Source organism: Drosophila biarmipes, chromosome 3L (assembly GCF_025231255.1).
Source record: "Drosophila biarmipes strain raj3 chromosome 3L, RU_DBia_V1.1, whole genome shotgun sequence".
Lineage (NCBI taxonomy): Eukaryota > Metazoa > Arthropoda > Insecta > Diptera > Drosophilidae > Drosophila > Drosophila biarmipes.
Window position 1 is genome coordinate 16,955,712 of NC_066613.1, and position 15,303 is coordinate 16,971,014.

The following is a 15,303-nucleotide window of genomic DNA, read 5'->3' on the forward strand; positions in this document are numbered from 1 at the left end:
TTGTACGGAGTCTCTCACAGAATTATATTATATATTCTCAAATAAATAATAAAGAAATATATATAATAATAATAATAATAATATAATATTATATAAGTTCTACCAACAATACTGAATATTTTTTAAAATGTTCCTTATTTTGAAGATCATAAAAGTCGTTTATTTATTGTCAGTGTGATTTCGCCCCATTCAAAGGAATACTCTCCGATATGAAAGCGACGAGGCAACGACTGATTAAGGCTGCCGACCGGCCCCTCCCCCTGGCGGCACCCCTCCGCCCCCGGCCACGCCTTAAGGTCGAAGTGCCGGTTGAGCTTGTGAAGTCCAAGGTTAAGCCTTTATTTCGGGCGACTGCAGTAGTAGTAGTGCTTGGTCGTGCGATAAAGAGGGCAACTTTATTTTTGGCATTTTCGGTGGCTTTTGTTTGTGCTTCCCCCCCTCTGTCCTTTGTCCAACCCAAGAGGAGAAGGAAGAGGAGAATAAAGAAGGCAATGTGAGACAGGAAAACAACCCTTGAAAATGGGCAACAATGAAATTTCTTAACAGCTTCACGAAACTTTCTCTGCGAACAAGTTGCAGTCATTGCACCCTCCTTATTCTCTCCACGCCGCCTATCCTTTTCTCTCACTCGCTCCCTGTCTTTGCTTTTCTTCTCTCCCCTGCCCACGCCCCAAAAACAGGGCGAGCAGACAACATCGTTAACCTGGCCCGGGGCCTGGGGGGATTATTTGGCCAACCCACCACCCCCAGGAGGAAGAAAACCCCACTTTGTTCTTTGTTTTATTTCTGTAACAAAGTAAAAGTTGTAAAAAATAAGGAAGGCAGCAAGTAATAAGAGGCAAAAAAAGCAAAGATGCTGAACGTGAGCAGAGCACTGTGAACTCTCACCTCGGCACATGTCCTTAAGCAGCTGAAGCATCCTCTCCTGTGACCCCACCGCCCAGCCAACCACTCGGCACGACACTGAGATTAGTTTTTAAGTTCTATGAGATCTTTTTTGAAGGTTTATAGCCGTCTTTAAAAGGGTTTCCAAACCTTATATTTTAGTGGATCCTGCATTATTATAGATCCGTACATATAAGGTTTGTGATATAACCTATCCGTAACATGAACATGAACATACCGAAAGCTCATTATGATGGCATTATATGTCTTTAAAGAGTTTCCTAGGCGTTATATTATAATCTATCTCGCTCAACCAACATTTTATAGTTATAACTACAAGGTTTAATTTTTTTATAATAATATTTGAATTGATAAGATTTGTACCAGCTATAGAGCTGGTAAATCTTTAATATTAGACCTACTGGATTTTCTCCGAGTGCCACTTTGCAGCCTGCTCATCTTCATCTTTTAAGAATTTTCGGGGCTTTGCCCTGCCTGCGCCTGGCTCATCTGCTTTATGTCTTTTTGGCCGCAGCGTTTTTTATGGTTTGTTGGCAATTTCAGGATTTACATATTCCCTCTTGCCCCCCACTTGTATTCGCCTTGCTTTGCACTTATCGCGGTGCTGACTTCCTGGCCCAAAGGAAAAAGGAGCGAAATTGGACAGAACAATTTGTTGGGCAAGTTGCTACTTTTTCGCGGGGGTTGCTAAGCGTTTTTATCGAGCCCTTCTCTGTGCGTTGGTGCGAACTTTTGTACGTGCCCAAAAATGCAAATCCAACGAAATAAAACGCAGCAAAAGGAAATGTAAATACAAATACACGGGCGACCAGCGTAAAAAATGGACAAATAATGTATAAAAAACGCATAAAATCTATGGAAATAAAGTACAAACAAAACAAGAACAAGGGGGAATATACAAAACCACCATTTCCTAAATTTTCCCCTCGATTTTCATCATTTGATAAAAGCAAAAAAAAAATTCGAGATGGTATACTGACCATTTGATCCTAACTCGCCTCTTCCTTGAAACACAATACTTTACATTAAAATAAAAAGCCATTTAGATAAAATATCAAATTTGAGTTCTTTGCGCGTCACGAAGGGCTCTTTGGCTTTTCCCACCACTAAGAGGTCTCGGATGACCATCAAGTTTAAAGTTTCTTTTCATCGGAAATTCACTTGCCATTTGCGATAACAAAAAATTGCGTTTTTCCCCTTTCTAAAAACCTGCAGTGCTCAAACCAAACCGAAATCTAATAAACTTCAAACGAACGTTGGCGAATTCCTGGAATTTAGAAGGAATTATATGTGAAATGGAGAGGGGGGTTGGCAAAAATAGCCCCCGGCCCATTTTCCGCTCCCGATAACAACATCGAGTTTAGTCAGCCCGCGGCGATAGCACAAATTGTCCATAAACTGAAATAGAGCAAGAGGGGAAAATATTTCTTCTTATCAGTTTGTGGAAAAAAGTACAGAACATATTATGTCAACTGTTTGACAAAACAAGAGCGATAGACACTATATACTATATACGAATGTAGATATCTGTGTACACCGCCGATCAAGTGACGTGACTGCTGATGAAACTTTTTCATAAAAGTGAGTCAGCGTCGTGGAATGACTGTGGTTAGGGGTAAAAAGTGGGGCGTATGTGATATTATCAGGTTGAGAGTGCCTAGTGGGAAGGCTCTTTTCCCTCAGGCTTCAAAGCCAGCTACAGATTATGCTAATTTCTTTTCTACAAACATTTTAATGATCCATGAACACAGGGCGCGTTGGTTTTTTAAATAGGAGTGACCCATTGTTGTATCATTTTGTTGGCAAATCTTAAACAAAATTTATGGTCAGGCTTAAAGATATGAGGAAGGGCCTTATATTTTTAATTTTTGGAATTATTTTTGTAATGTTTATATGATGTATGTATCTTGATATTGGTTTAATCAATCACTTTTACTTTTTTTGTTACAATTAGGTAAACTTTTTCATATGAAGCCGAATTTTGGTATCATTTTTAAAAGAGTTTTGAATTCATACTTGGTAATGAGTATCTACTAGAGTATAACCTAGATTATTACCAAATTGTTTAAAAAAATATCTAAACATTGTGATTTCTTAAGGCTTCTAGCTAACCTTAGAATCTTCGTCATAGACACTCTTTCCACCTCCTTATATCGCCGTCTTTTTCCTCTGAAATCACCTCTCCCTTTCTGGACTTCCTTCCGCCGCATTTTACAGCTTCTGGCCAAGATGATTGAATTTTAGTGGTCCGCCTTTGTCTTGGCCACAAAAGTGTTGTCAGGTGCTTTTTATGGTTTTTGTTTTCCTGTCTTCTCTCTTTTAAAGGTCAATTCGCTTGCGCTTTTTTCTTTCCACTTTTTTATTGTGTGTGCTTCGATTTTACTTCGTTTGCTTTGGAGTGAGTCATTTTCACTTCGGTTTGCTTTAGTTGTTAAAGTTCGTTTATTCCGCGGCTCTTGCTGGCCAGTGTAATTAACGTGGGCGTTTTGTTTGCACTGGGGACACATTTGTCTCGCTCTGCAACTCGCGCTATCTCTGCTTCTGCCCGGCACATGTGGCGTATGAGTGATAAAACATTTTGTGTATTTTCCTCCATTAATCGCCGGCCGAAAAACAGCAACAAGAACGGCCACGATCGCCTTTAACAGTTGCAACCTGTGCTCTGGTTTTCCGCTTTTCTGGCTTTCCGTGTTGATTTTGCAGAGTGGCCAGGAGGTGGATGTTTGAATTGGTCGGGAAAAATAGTAAGGGGGTGGGAGGAAAAACGTTGATGATAATGGAAATGAAGCCGTTTCACGTTTGGACTAATTGTTAATGGATTGCGTGTGTGGGTGTGTGCATCTGTGTTCGCCCGGTTGTTCAAGTTGGGTCAAAACAATAGCAGGTGCAATGACATGTGGCATCTAGTTTCCAGGGAAATTCCAGCGAATGCCATTTCCGTAATCATTTTGGAGGCTTTTGAAGCTGTATTTTAGTAAAAAAACTTAAATGATTGGGTAAGGTTTAAAAGTAATATTTTTGGAGGGTGACAACCCTAAGATAAATTTTCAAATTTATTTTTAGGGGAATTGCTGAGAGTTTTTTTCCATAATTCTCATGAGGGTTTTTGAAAATATATTTTTGTTTTAAAAGTTTAGATCTTACAGTTTTATTAAGAAAAATTGTAATCCGTCGGGCTTAAAAATAATATTTTTGAAGGGTGGCAACGCTACGACCAATATTTCGAAAGTATTAGCATTACAAAAACTATTTCTTTGAAAAATCCATATTTATGAGAATCTGTACGTAGTCAAGCCCTTCCAACTAAAGCCTACCCCATTTTCCTCGCTTCAGTACCTTGCCATACCCTTTCCGCCGCCTTTTCTTTTGCCTCCCACAACCCTCAACCCCATTGAACAGTTCAATTAGGTTGAAAATCTGTTGGTGGCGGGGGCTTTTCACCTCAGTAAATGTTGTTGTCCCTCCTAATTTGCACTAAATGGAGATACAAAGCCTGTCACCTTAGCATCCTTTTTGGTACCACACTTTACTGCATATATCCCTCATTTCATCGCTAGTAGCCTGACCAAAAAGCCACATAGCGAGAGAGAGGGCGATAGTTGGGCAGAAAGGGACGGGGACAGTGAGACAGCCAGCAGAATTTTAGGTTTTGTGCTTGACTTGACTTGCTTTCAGCACAGTTTTCCGTTTTTTCTTCGAGTAGACATACATATATGGGAAAGCTATATGCTGGGCTGAGGAGGGTTCCTGAAGGGCGGCGGAGGGACACACACTTCGGCACTTCCTGTCTGTCACAGAAAGAGACAAACGGAGGGGAATAGAAAGAGACAGGGGACACACTCGTCGCACACTCACTTAAGGAGGAGATGTCAAGAAACCGCTTTGCTTTCTTTTTTGTCAGCTTGCAAATTAAATTTAAATACCCGCATAGAGAAAGAGACGAAGTCCCGCAGAATGTGTGTGCGAGTGCGATGGCGATGGGTTTTCAAGAGGCCAGTGTAACTTTTTACTGCACAAAACGTGTTGTCTTTGTCACTTTTCGGGCTGCCATTGTCCGTGCTTCTACGGCAGTGTGTGTGACTGGCACTTGTGCCTCAGAGTGTGTGTGTGTGTGTGTGCGGAGGGTTCTACCTCCCAAAACCCCCTCGAATACGACCCACACTCCCCTCGGGCATCACCCTCATCCATCTTTCGAATCGACTCGTGCTCGTGTTTGAGTTAAGTGTTACTTCCGCTACACACGCATTCGCCGAGACTTGATTCATTCATTATTTATGGGAAGAGAGGTGTGATAGAGGATGGGGCGAACAGTAGGTATTCTTCTCTACATATAAAAAAACAGAACCCAATGAAAAAATCTTCAATGTGATGTCATATAAACATGATGTACTATTTGTTAAAAATGCTAAACTTATCTTAAAGATAGAATTTTTTTAATCTATATAAAACCTAATTAACTAGTTTCAAAGTTAGAAAAACCAGAATTTTTATGAGTCAGGTTTTTGGGTGCGAGTTTCTAAAGTTCTTCTGTGTTTTGCTGTGCAGGTGAAACTGTTGAAGAGTGAGTATTCATTGTATCTCCCCGCGCTTAATTCAATTTAAATGCAGCATATTTGTGTTTAATTGGCAGCCATACCGCGAAAAGGGGAAAGGAGGCGGCAACAGGGAGATACGCTACGGAATCCCCTCCATATAGACATAGTGCCATCCGTACTTCCCGCTCTGGGTGTCCGAGACCCACTTGACCATTCTTTAACTGCGGCTTCCGATCACGTTCTGCAGCTTTATTTGATTTATTATTTGCAATCGCTTTTACTGGCCATTCCCTTGCAATCCACCCCGAGCCGAACCTCTGTTATTCTTTTTGGCACCCACTCACACTTTGAGTTTTCTGCACGTTGTCACATAAATTATTTTTTACCCAAGTGCAGAAATACGTTTCGCTTCTGTCCCCGCCATTCCGCTCTCTGTGATTAGTGGTCATTGCTAATGTGGCAGCGTTGGTAAATATCACGCGCTATATATCATGTAATAACAACCCGAGATATATCGTATACGTATAAAAATACTTGAGTTGCATGGCCCAGACGAACAAAGTCTGAAATATGAAAGGTTCTTTCGTTATGAACAAGATGTAGGGGGTGGCTTATAATACGAAATATTCGGGTGGTTTCAGCCCTAAAAAGCTTAATAAATTGCTCAAATTTATTTATATAAAGTAACTCCAACGTTTCATCGTGAGATTCCTCTTTGAGAGTTTTAACTTCCTGAATTTCCACTTTAATCAGCTGGATACTTTGAATTGAATTACCATTTGATTGACATGCCCAACTAATTTGATCGCATTATGCCTTTCGCAGCATCATCTCTCCCCTCCTTTTCCCCTTCTCCAGGCCTCAATCCTCATTGGGAGACTGCCAGTTTGCCTTTGCCCAGATGCCAATCAGGCTTTAACCTTTCTGCAGAAATGAGTTTGGTATACAAAATTGACAGGAGCAATTATGAGAGATGCCCACGACGCCCCCTCAGGCCAATCAGTGGATATTACACCTGGAAATACCTGTGACAGAGCCTCCGCCTTTCGGTTCAGTGGGCCTATAACTCAGTTTACTACAACTTTTTGTCGCAGCAGCCAGCAACATGCAAATGTCAAATGTACTCGGCTAAACTCGATGAACTTTGACTTTAGATTAGCAATTTACGGCTTCATCGTGGAGGGGATGGGGAAGTTGGGCGTACTTTTTAAGCACCTCCCGCCCCTTTCGCATAAGGCCGCCCCTCAGAAGTGGCTGCATCAGCTGCAGAATTCATCAGCAGGTTCCATTAATATTCCATTTCCTGCTAAAAGCTTCAATTAAAATCTTATTTACTTGCTGCTGTCCATTCCACCTACACAGAAACGGCAGGAGCAGCAACAACAAGTGGAAACTCTGGCTCAATCATACACTCAATTAATGCTAAAATTTATTATGCCAGCAGACAATCGCTTCGGAGACCTGAAGACCTTTACAGAGCAGACTGGGCGAGTCTCTTAACCCCACCCTGGCCCCCGTCCCCCATTTTCCCTACCAATCTGTCTGGCCAAGTTTTATATACCCAGTATATATATACATATACACTATTTTGTTGTCCCTTGTTGGACTAATCGCGCTAAAATGCTTTTAGTGTTCCTTTTTGGCGATAAATTTCTTGTCCCTCTCAGCCATTTTTTCTGTCTCTTTCACTTTATAGGCCCCGTCTCTTTCACCTTTTGTATCGATAAATGTTTATCACAACTTTGTGTTATCTTTAGCAGGCGGTTAAAGCAATGCAATCAGTGCGAATAGTTGGGAAACAACTGGTTCAGTCTGATTATGAATATTAAAACAGCTTTTTCGATGACGCATTCTTCATTTCGGTTATAGCCGGGTAATCGATATGGCCATTCTTATCGTCTGGTGTTCATTTGGTCAATGGGTTATGATTTAAGGGGCCCAAGCACGCGTAGGAAAGCAATGGAAAGTAACGAACTGCGAAATACCCCTAGAGAACTGTCATAAGAAATGGAATTCCTTAGCTTAAAAAACCTTAAAGGGGAATGTAAACCATTTTTTTTGTAATAAAGGTCATTCACAGTTTGCCGGACCTCCATTGAAATCGCCGCTTTCCCTTTAGAATGTTTACCTTTTCGGTCATAAATTCTTTCATGAAATTCTTTTCTCCATTCCTTGGGTTCTTGACTCATCTTTTCTTTTTTATTTTTGTATTTTCTGTAAATGCCAAGATGCATTGTCCGACTTCTCGGCAGCTTCTTGCTCTGGCCTGTCCACTCAATTGAGTTATCTGCTTTAATTCAATAAATTTATTGCATTTTATTGTGCGACTGTCGCCAAGTGGCTGCTGCTTTTAAGTCGAAAGTCTGGGGCACCGCCGTCTGCTCTCCGCATATTTGCGTGGGCCCCGCACTGCCACCCACTAGTACATATGCATATCATGTATATAGTATCTGTATCTCGAGCTATTCGAGAGTATCTGGCGTTGACATGAAATTTAAACTGCGACCCATTGTCGGGTTACACACACATTTTTTCTCTGCCCATTTCAATATCAAAACTCAGACATGACTTTTGCTATCTGCCAGATACTTTTTCCCGTCTGACTTTTGTATGCTTGCCTCTTTATATGTGTGCAACAAAATGTTTGCGGTTAACTTGGATAGTGAAAATGGCGGGGGGAGGAAAATGGGGAAATCGGTGGGACGCACGGTGAGCATTTCCAGTGTACACAAGCGTAGTCAACGTTTGTGGCTTTTATTATCATTGTGATTATGGTTTCAAAGAGGGCGCATGTACACGTTTATTTGCTGATATAATTATGATTGAAAAATATTTGGATTGGCCATGCATTTGTAATAGCCTGTAAGAGGATTACAACCTAAAATGTATCCTAACAAAAGCTGTTTAAAGAACTTCCACGGCATTTAGATACATCTCTCTACACATCTTGTTTGGACAATTTATCTTTAAGCTTCTTGGCTTCTTCTCTTTCTTTCTTTCAAGCAAAGCACGTGCTCATTGCGACTTCCAATTTAAGATAATACCTACCAGAAAGAAAGAAGTAGAAGTAGAAAACCTGCTCAATCTTTTCCGAATCACGTAGAACAAACACAGAACCCTTTCCGCTTGATTAAAGTCTTGTGAGACAAGGCATACCAATCTGTTTTTACCCCCTTTTTGGGTCACAATCAGAGGTTTGATTAGGTATCCGAAATTATGCAAATTAAATATAAGTATACATATCGTCTAGAAAAAGGCTTAACAAGACCACAGGGAAATGCAAATAAAAATTGTCAACATTTTTTCCCCCTGTCGCCATGCTCAATTTATTTATATTTATTATTCAAATAAAATGCAAAACAAAGCGAAATTCGTTTTTAAAAATGAAACAAAGTGAAAACAATGCAAATTGTGTCACACAATAAACTCGCAATGTGGGCAAAACGAAAAAAGCTGGGAAAACCAGAAAGGAAAACGGCCACTTGTCCATATAATGTCAATTTCGAACTCAACAATGTGGCAATAGCTTGGATTTAATAAAAACCACTGTTTTGCAAGGACACAAAAGAACAAATGCCTTTATTTTTGCAACCGCAATATTAAAAACTGGTCTTTTTTTAACATAAATCAAGAGAATTGCATTGAATTTAAATATATATATAATGTATATGTTTAAATGAAAATATTTAAACAGAAAAGATATAAAAGCGAATTTCAATGAGCAATATTTATTTATAAATATGAACTTGAGTTTGTGCTAATTTATGGGGTCACTAGAAAATGCATACAATTTCTTGGAAGAAACCCATAAATTTTCTTTGATTAGATTCACCCACGAAGCAATTACAGTCTTATCACGATGATTATAAGAGTTTGTTGGCAACTCTTTTCGGGGCCAGATAAATTATACAACTTTATTTTTGTTAGAAGTTTCGGGTTTAATCAACTTTTTCTGCTCTGCGTCAAACAGAAGAAAGAACAAAGAAATTATAAATCATAATTATTATGGAAACGTGTCGTTGACCTGCTAGAAAAAAGTACTGCCTATAATTTGAAATTGGAAATTCCTTGTCGCCAGGGAATTATAGCCGATAAAGCGCTTTCGTTTTTTGATGGAAGAGAAAAAATGTCATAAATACTTTTTTGCGAGTAAAATTCCACCTGCAGATAATTCGAAATTCTTTTGGCATTGGCATGTCTGCCTGCCCTTAACCACCCTCCGACCCCATGAAACCATGACTTGCTTCGATTATGGGGGAGGGAAAATCTCTGGCCACCCCCCATTTTCCGGGCGGTTTCTGCTGACTGTTATCTGACGCCTAACATTTCCTTTCTGCCAGCAAATGAATCCATCTAGCCCGTCTATCATTTTCTTGCCAGCTTCCACAGTTGAGGGCACAAAACGCATTTAATTTATATAAGTCACGTGAGAGGCATTTTTTATGAGCAAAGCTTTGGGGAAAAACCACCCTGCCCAATCAGAGGAAAAGCTGGATTTGGCCGCCTTGATTTGATGAGTTCTGCAACCCTCCTCCCAAAGGGGTTTTTCGAAAACGAAATCCGCTCAAGTAATATAAACGTCTCGACTCGTAAGCGGACACGCAGCCAGCTCTAATTTGACTCTCCGAAATTCCCCATTTCACAATGGGTCAATGGCCATAGAGTTCCAAACATTTCCGGGGACTTTGGGGTTTTGTTCTTTCGTTTTTTGGCTGGATTTCAACCTACATATGGTAACCAAATTTGACAGGCTGGCAGGCACTTGGACAAATAATATCTGTCACTAATCATGACGGAGTGGATTTATGCGGCAGCTGATTTAGTGACTGAAAACGAGTGCACTCCATTTCGTATGCGTCTTCGGTCTTTGCATTTTGATTTATTAGTGAAGGCCCCTTGGGAAGGGGGGTTCAAAGGGGGGTTGGACCCCCTCTGAAGAAAGCCACAGAGAAGACGCCACCGCTCGGCTTAAGTGAATTATATTTTATGTGTGGCGCCCATGTCGTGGAGACATCATAAATCAAACAAAAGTCCATTTGGTATTTCACACTTCTGGCACGTGACTCTTTCAAGCGGATCTCAGAGATCTTTCGGTTTTGACTTTCTCGGTAAGCTGCTTTTCGCTGGTTTTGTGGGTAATAATTGCTGATGGCTTCTTAATGGAGATGTTAGCGTGGAGATGAGGGCAGTGATTGAAATTGGTTGGGCATTAATCACAGAAACCGTCACTTGCTTAAAGTGTTTCTGAGTGTTTTTTGATTGCTTTATTTTAAAGAGTAAATAAACGGAATTTTAGCATGGTTTTATTGAAATTTCCAAGGGTTTTTGATGATCTTTAATGAATATTTTAAGAGTAACTACTTCTTGATATAATAATTTATTAATAATAATATTTCGAGATATATCTTAATTCAATATTTCAAGAGGAATTATTTCTCAATATTATATTTGACTAAATCTATTAAGAGTTATTATTTGTAGATATAATATTTCAAGAGTAATTTCTTCTTGATATATTTCAAGAGTAATTTCTTCTTGATGCTAACTTTCTTGATTTGTGCTTCCCAGATAGATTTCTTCTTGATGTATCGTTCAGGTCTCACCTATTATTATTTATTAAATCAACCAATAAAATAAGAGCGTCCGATGTCCAACTTTATAATCGATTTATAAGGGTCACTCCCCTTAAAATTAATTTACCATTGTCCCGACCCTTTCTCAAGGTCTGTGAACCGCCTCTTCTAGCCCATAACTCCATCCCCAGTTCAGCGTAACCTTTGTCTAATCTAGTGAAACCCAAATGGGAGTACAAACGAACAGTCATAAGTTGGGGCCATTAACAATTGCGTGTTCTGCCATCGTCATCGCCATCGCCATCGAATCGAATCGACGACGACATCATTTCTTTTCAGTTGAGTCCCATCGCTGCCATCGGGCGGCAATCAAAAAGTTTAGCTTATGCCATTAAATTGTATTTTTAGTTTGTTTCGCTGTCGCTTCCCCGCATTCGTGCAAATGCAATAAATAAGTAAACAAATTAAATGCGCATAAATAACAGGCGGAGCGGCGAAAAAGGTTAACATATCCCAACTACCGTGCTAATGTGCATATATAGTAGGCCTTTTGCTGCCCAAACAACGCGAATACAGTTGGCCAAAGTCTCAGACATCAGACACGTGTGGGCCACAAAAATCAAGGGGAAAGCATGAGAAACATGCATGAGTAGAAAAATAGCTGGCGAAAGAGCCGGCAAAACGGGGGGACAGATAGCTTATTAAAAAGCGAAAAACCTCGCAGATTTAGCAGCGTGAAATTTTTTGCAAATGACGCAATTTTTGCCAAAAAAAATTAAGTAAATAAAATACACAAAAAACTAGAAAAAAGTCCGGCGACAGCAGCAACAATAAAAAGCTAAGCCGACGAACAGAACATTAAATAAAATAAAAAGGCCAGCCAAGTTGTCGTTGGCTCAGTTTGGCGTGACACACATAAGAATACACAGCTAGATAGACCACAATATATTATATTATATAGTGTACAAATTGTAGTTGCTGTGCGCATAAAATTATTAGAACGATATAATTTCATTATCAGAAAAGCGGCCACGAGTCGGCAAAAAGTCGAGAGCGAAAAGTTCATTGGCACACAGGGCGTATGAGTGTTGGCTTAAGTATTTTCGCACACTCATATGTAGACAGATAAACAATTGCTGACTACAAAAATGGCTGGCTGAATTTATTATTTAATTTTGTTTTGCATGCGAGAGCGTCGAAAGGAAGCCATTTCGTAGGAAGAACTGTACAAAATGTATCTTCTAGATGCCCGACGACTGTGCGGAGTAGCCTAACGAGTTTGGGGAGTCAAAGTTTATTTGGACTTGGCCCAGAGAGATAGCGAACGAGCCGAGTTTATGATTTGTGTTGGTTGCCTGCTGGCCGAAGCGTGACTTTCACGTCTCTTTATAAATTCATAAAAGATATACAGAAAGAAAAACGAGTTGGGGTGCACATTCTCAGAATATCAAGTATACGAGTAGTGGTACCACATTTTGTTGGTTAAATATTAATCTTCAATATAACAAAAATATAAGAACCTCCCATCAATAGTCGCTTAAAAAACTCATTTGACGTAACTGCCTTCCAATTACATTTGAAAAATAAACAGATGTTTATTAATAATTCCCTTAAAATGGAAAAAGCTGTGCTTTTTAGCTACAAACAAATCCAATTTTTGTTTTATTTCTCGACTGACAATTGATTTCCGGCACTTCTGTGGATTTACATTTTTTCCAAATCAAGTTGTGACCTACGGAAGTATTAGCCATGACACGGATCAATTAGCGAAAACTTTTTATTTAACCCTAACCCCCCGAAATTCAGTGGTTTTTATGCAAATGGATTTCGCGGCTGGGTAAAAAAGTTCTCAAAGCCCCCCAAAAAATCGTTCTTTTTTCTACCCCTGAAACAAAAGAGAAAATCCAACAAAAAATGTTTCGCTTGATTTTCATTTTCCCCTTTTTTTTGGGTATTTGCAGTGGAAGTTTTTTTTTTACTGTCGGTTGCATATTTTAGCATTTCCCGCTGATGTGCTCTGCTGCTGTGCTGTGCGAATAAAATAATGTTTTTGGCAAATTTTCAAAAATGTATCAATGGCAAAGTTTGTTGGACTTTTACCGGAGGTATGCGCGTGTGAGTGTGGAGCCATTGTTTGTTGCATACAAATTTTATAGATTTTCGACGCCTTCGACGAGTGCAGCTGCCAAATATCCTGCAGCCCTATATGCAAAGCTCGGGCTCCGTCGTATCCTTCTTCTTTATTCGTGTCCCTCTGGCACATGTGTGGCATTTTAAGTGAAAAACGCCATCGTCATGGCTGTCGTCAACATGCCAATGTGCCCTTCTCCTTCTCTGCCCCCGGATGCCTCTCTCCCTCCACCTGCTCACCTCCATTCCTGTCCCTATCTACAGAGCTATGCCCATCTCTAGCCATTGTGTGAGCCAAGCAGCATTCAATAACTTCGAATGGCAGCTATTCCAGTCGGAATTTCAATAAAAATACTTGCACTGCCTCCAGTTGTCGCTCGTCCTCTCTCAATCCTTGGATCTATGGATTGTGGGAGCCAAATCGCTTAATATTATCGACATACTTTTGCACTATACAGTTTGATATTGCCTATGGGGAGGCGAATGTAGTCCCTTGACCACTTATCATTTGGTTTCCACTCAAATGGTTGAGCAGCAGTGATGCATTTTGTAGGATATTATAAATATTTGTTTACAAATCAATTGTGGTTTTCAATTATGAAAAACGAAGACTTTGGCATTGTGAAATTTGAATTGAAAATTCTGAAAGGAACTGATAACCATTTTTCTCTTCGATTCGTGTTTAAAGTCTATGATTTAAGCCTATGATTCGAGGCAATGATTCGAGTCTAAGAATCATGTATATGATGAATGTCCAAGATTTGGGTTCTTGATTCGAGATTATGATTGGATCGAAGAGGCTCATCTAGAAAAATAAAAGAATATTGGATAAAATTATGTTGAAATGTAATATAAGCTTCGTTTTGAATTGTTTTTATATGAACCTAAAATTTAAGTATCCTTGCTTGTACTATAGCCACATCTTCTCCATTTCTTGCAGTACGGCCAGCGAGTGCCGACGGCAGCCTCACCGAGCAACACCAACTCGAGCAGCTCCTCGAACACCGGCTCCCAGAGCGGCACGCTGAGCACCAGCCTGAGCAACACGACGAACACCAACACGAACATGGGTCCCAACGGCACGGTGCAGAATCAAAACCAACAGGGCGGCGAGCAGTTGTCCAAGACAAATCTCTACATTCGCGGACTGCAGCAGGGCACAACCGACAAGGATCTAGTTAATATGTGTGCACAGTGAGTACCGCCAGGACATGAGCCGAGGAAAAAAATCATATAAATAATAGATTCCCAACCCCTTGAATGCCATTCAAATCAGATTCAGATTTCAGACATGGACGCAATCAAGCCTCTCAGTGATTTGTGCCTGTGCGTGCCCTGCGGTTTTGTATCTTGTCTCTGCGGTCCACCTATCACATTAAATTGCATTACCATCTAACACAGCTCCCTGGGCAGGCCATTATGCAAATTCATTTTAATTGTTTTTGCTGCTCCGGGCCTTCACTGGGCCGCAATATATGTATCTAGAAATATAAATTTGCTGTATGTGCATGCCTTTGAGATAGCGAGGCAACGATGATGCCTTTGAGCTAGCAGCATCTTCATCAATTTTAATTGAACGTTAATAACGGGCCTGTAGGAGAAATGAATTGCTAGTTATTTATGGGATGTCTTGATGTATTTATACAGTACTGTGGAAAATGTCATTAGAAATATTTTATTTTTATAGAATACTATTCATAAAAAACAAAAGCCAGTTTAGACTAACTCTATAAATCTGAATTACAAAAGACGAGATTCCGAATTTATGCTTTTAATGATCTTGCTAAGAAAAACAGTCTTATATTTATATAATCTTAATATCTCAAAGTAATTTTGGCTTTTCATTCCAATGCAAGCAAGATAATTTTCTTTTAAAAGTTCTTTAACAAATGGTTCGCCAGATACTTGTTACAATTTTCCGATATGGAACACATTTGTGAAATGAAAATGTATTCAATTCTTTCTCATATATTACTTTGCGAGCTGTATCTTACAGATACGCTTGTATCTTTGGTGCCACATCAGACATTCGAAATTCCATCCATACGAAATGAACTAATTCGAGATGTGTGTGACCGACTATTGATTGGCGCCCACTGGGAAAGTGGTGTGGAGTGGTGTGTGTTTTTGAGACGGAACGGAACCCGAAATCCATTTCC

General features: G+C 39.9%; 1 protein-coding gene across 17 annotated transcripts in view; it reads left to right on the top strand.

Moving 5' to 3' along the window:
- LOC108034852 (protein alan shepard) overlaps positions 1–15,303 on the top strand; it is a 129,075-nt gene that overhangs the window by 105,106 nt on the left and 8,666 nt on the right. For all 17 annotated transcript variants that reach the window (XR_007763755.1, XM_017110000.3, XM_017109990.3 and 14 more), the window contains one exon: positions 14,085–14,338. Coding sequence is in view for 16 of the 17 variants with exons in the window: in XM_017110000.3 (XP_016965489.1) it covers positions 14,085–14,338 (254 nt within the window). In the remaining variant the exon portion in view is untranslated. The remainder of the gene's footprint in view (positions 1–14,084; positions 14,339–15,303) is intronic.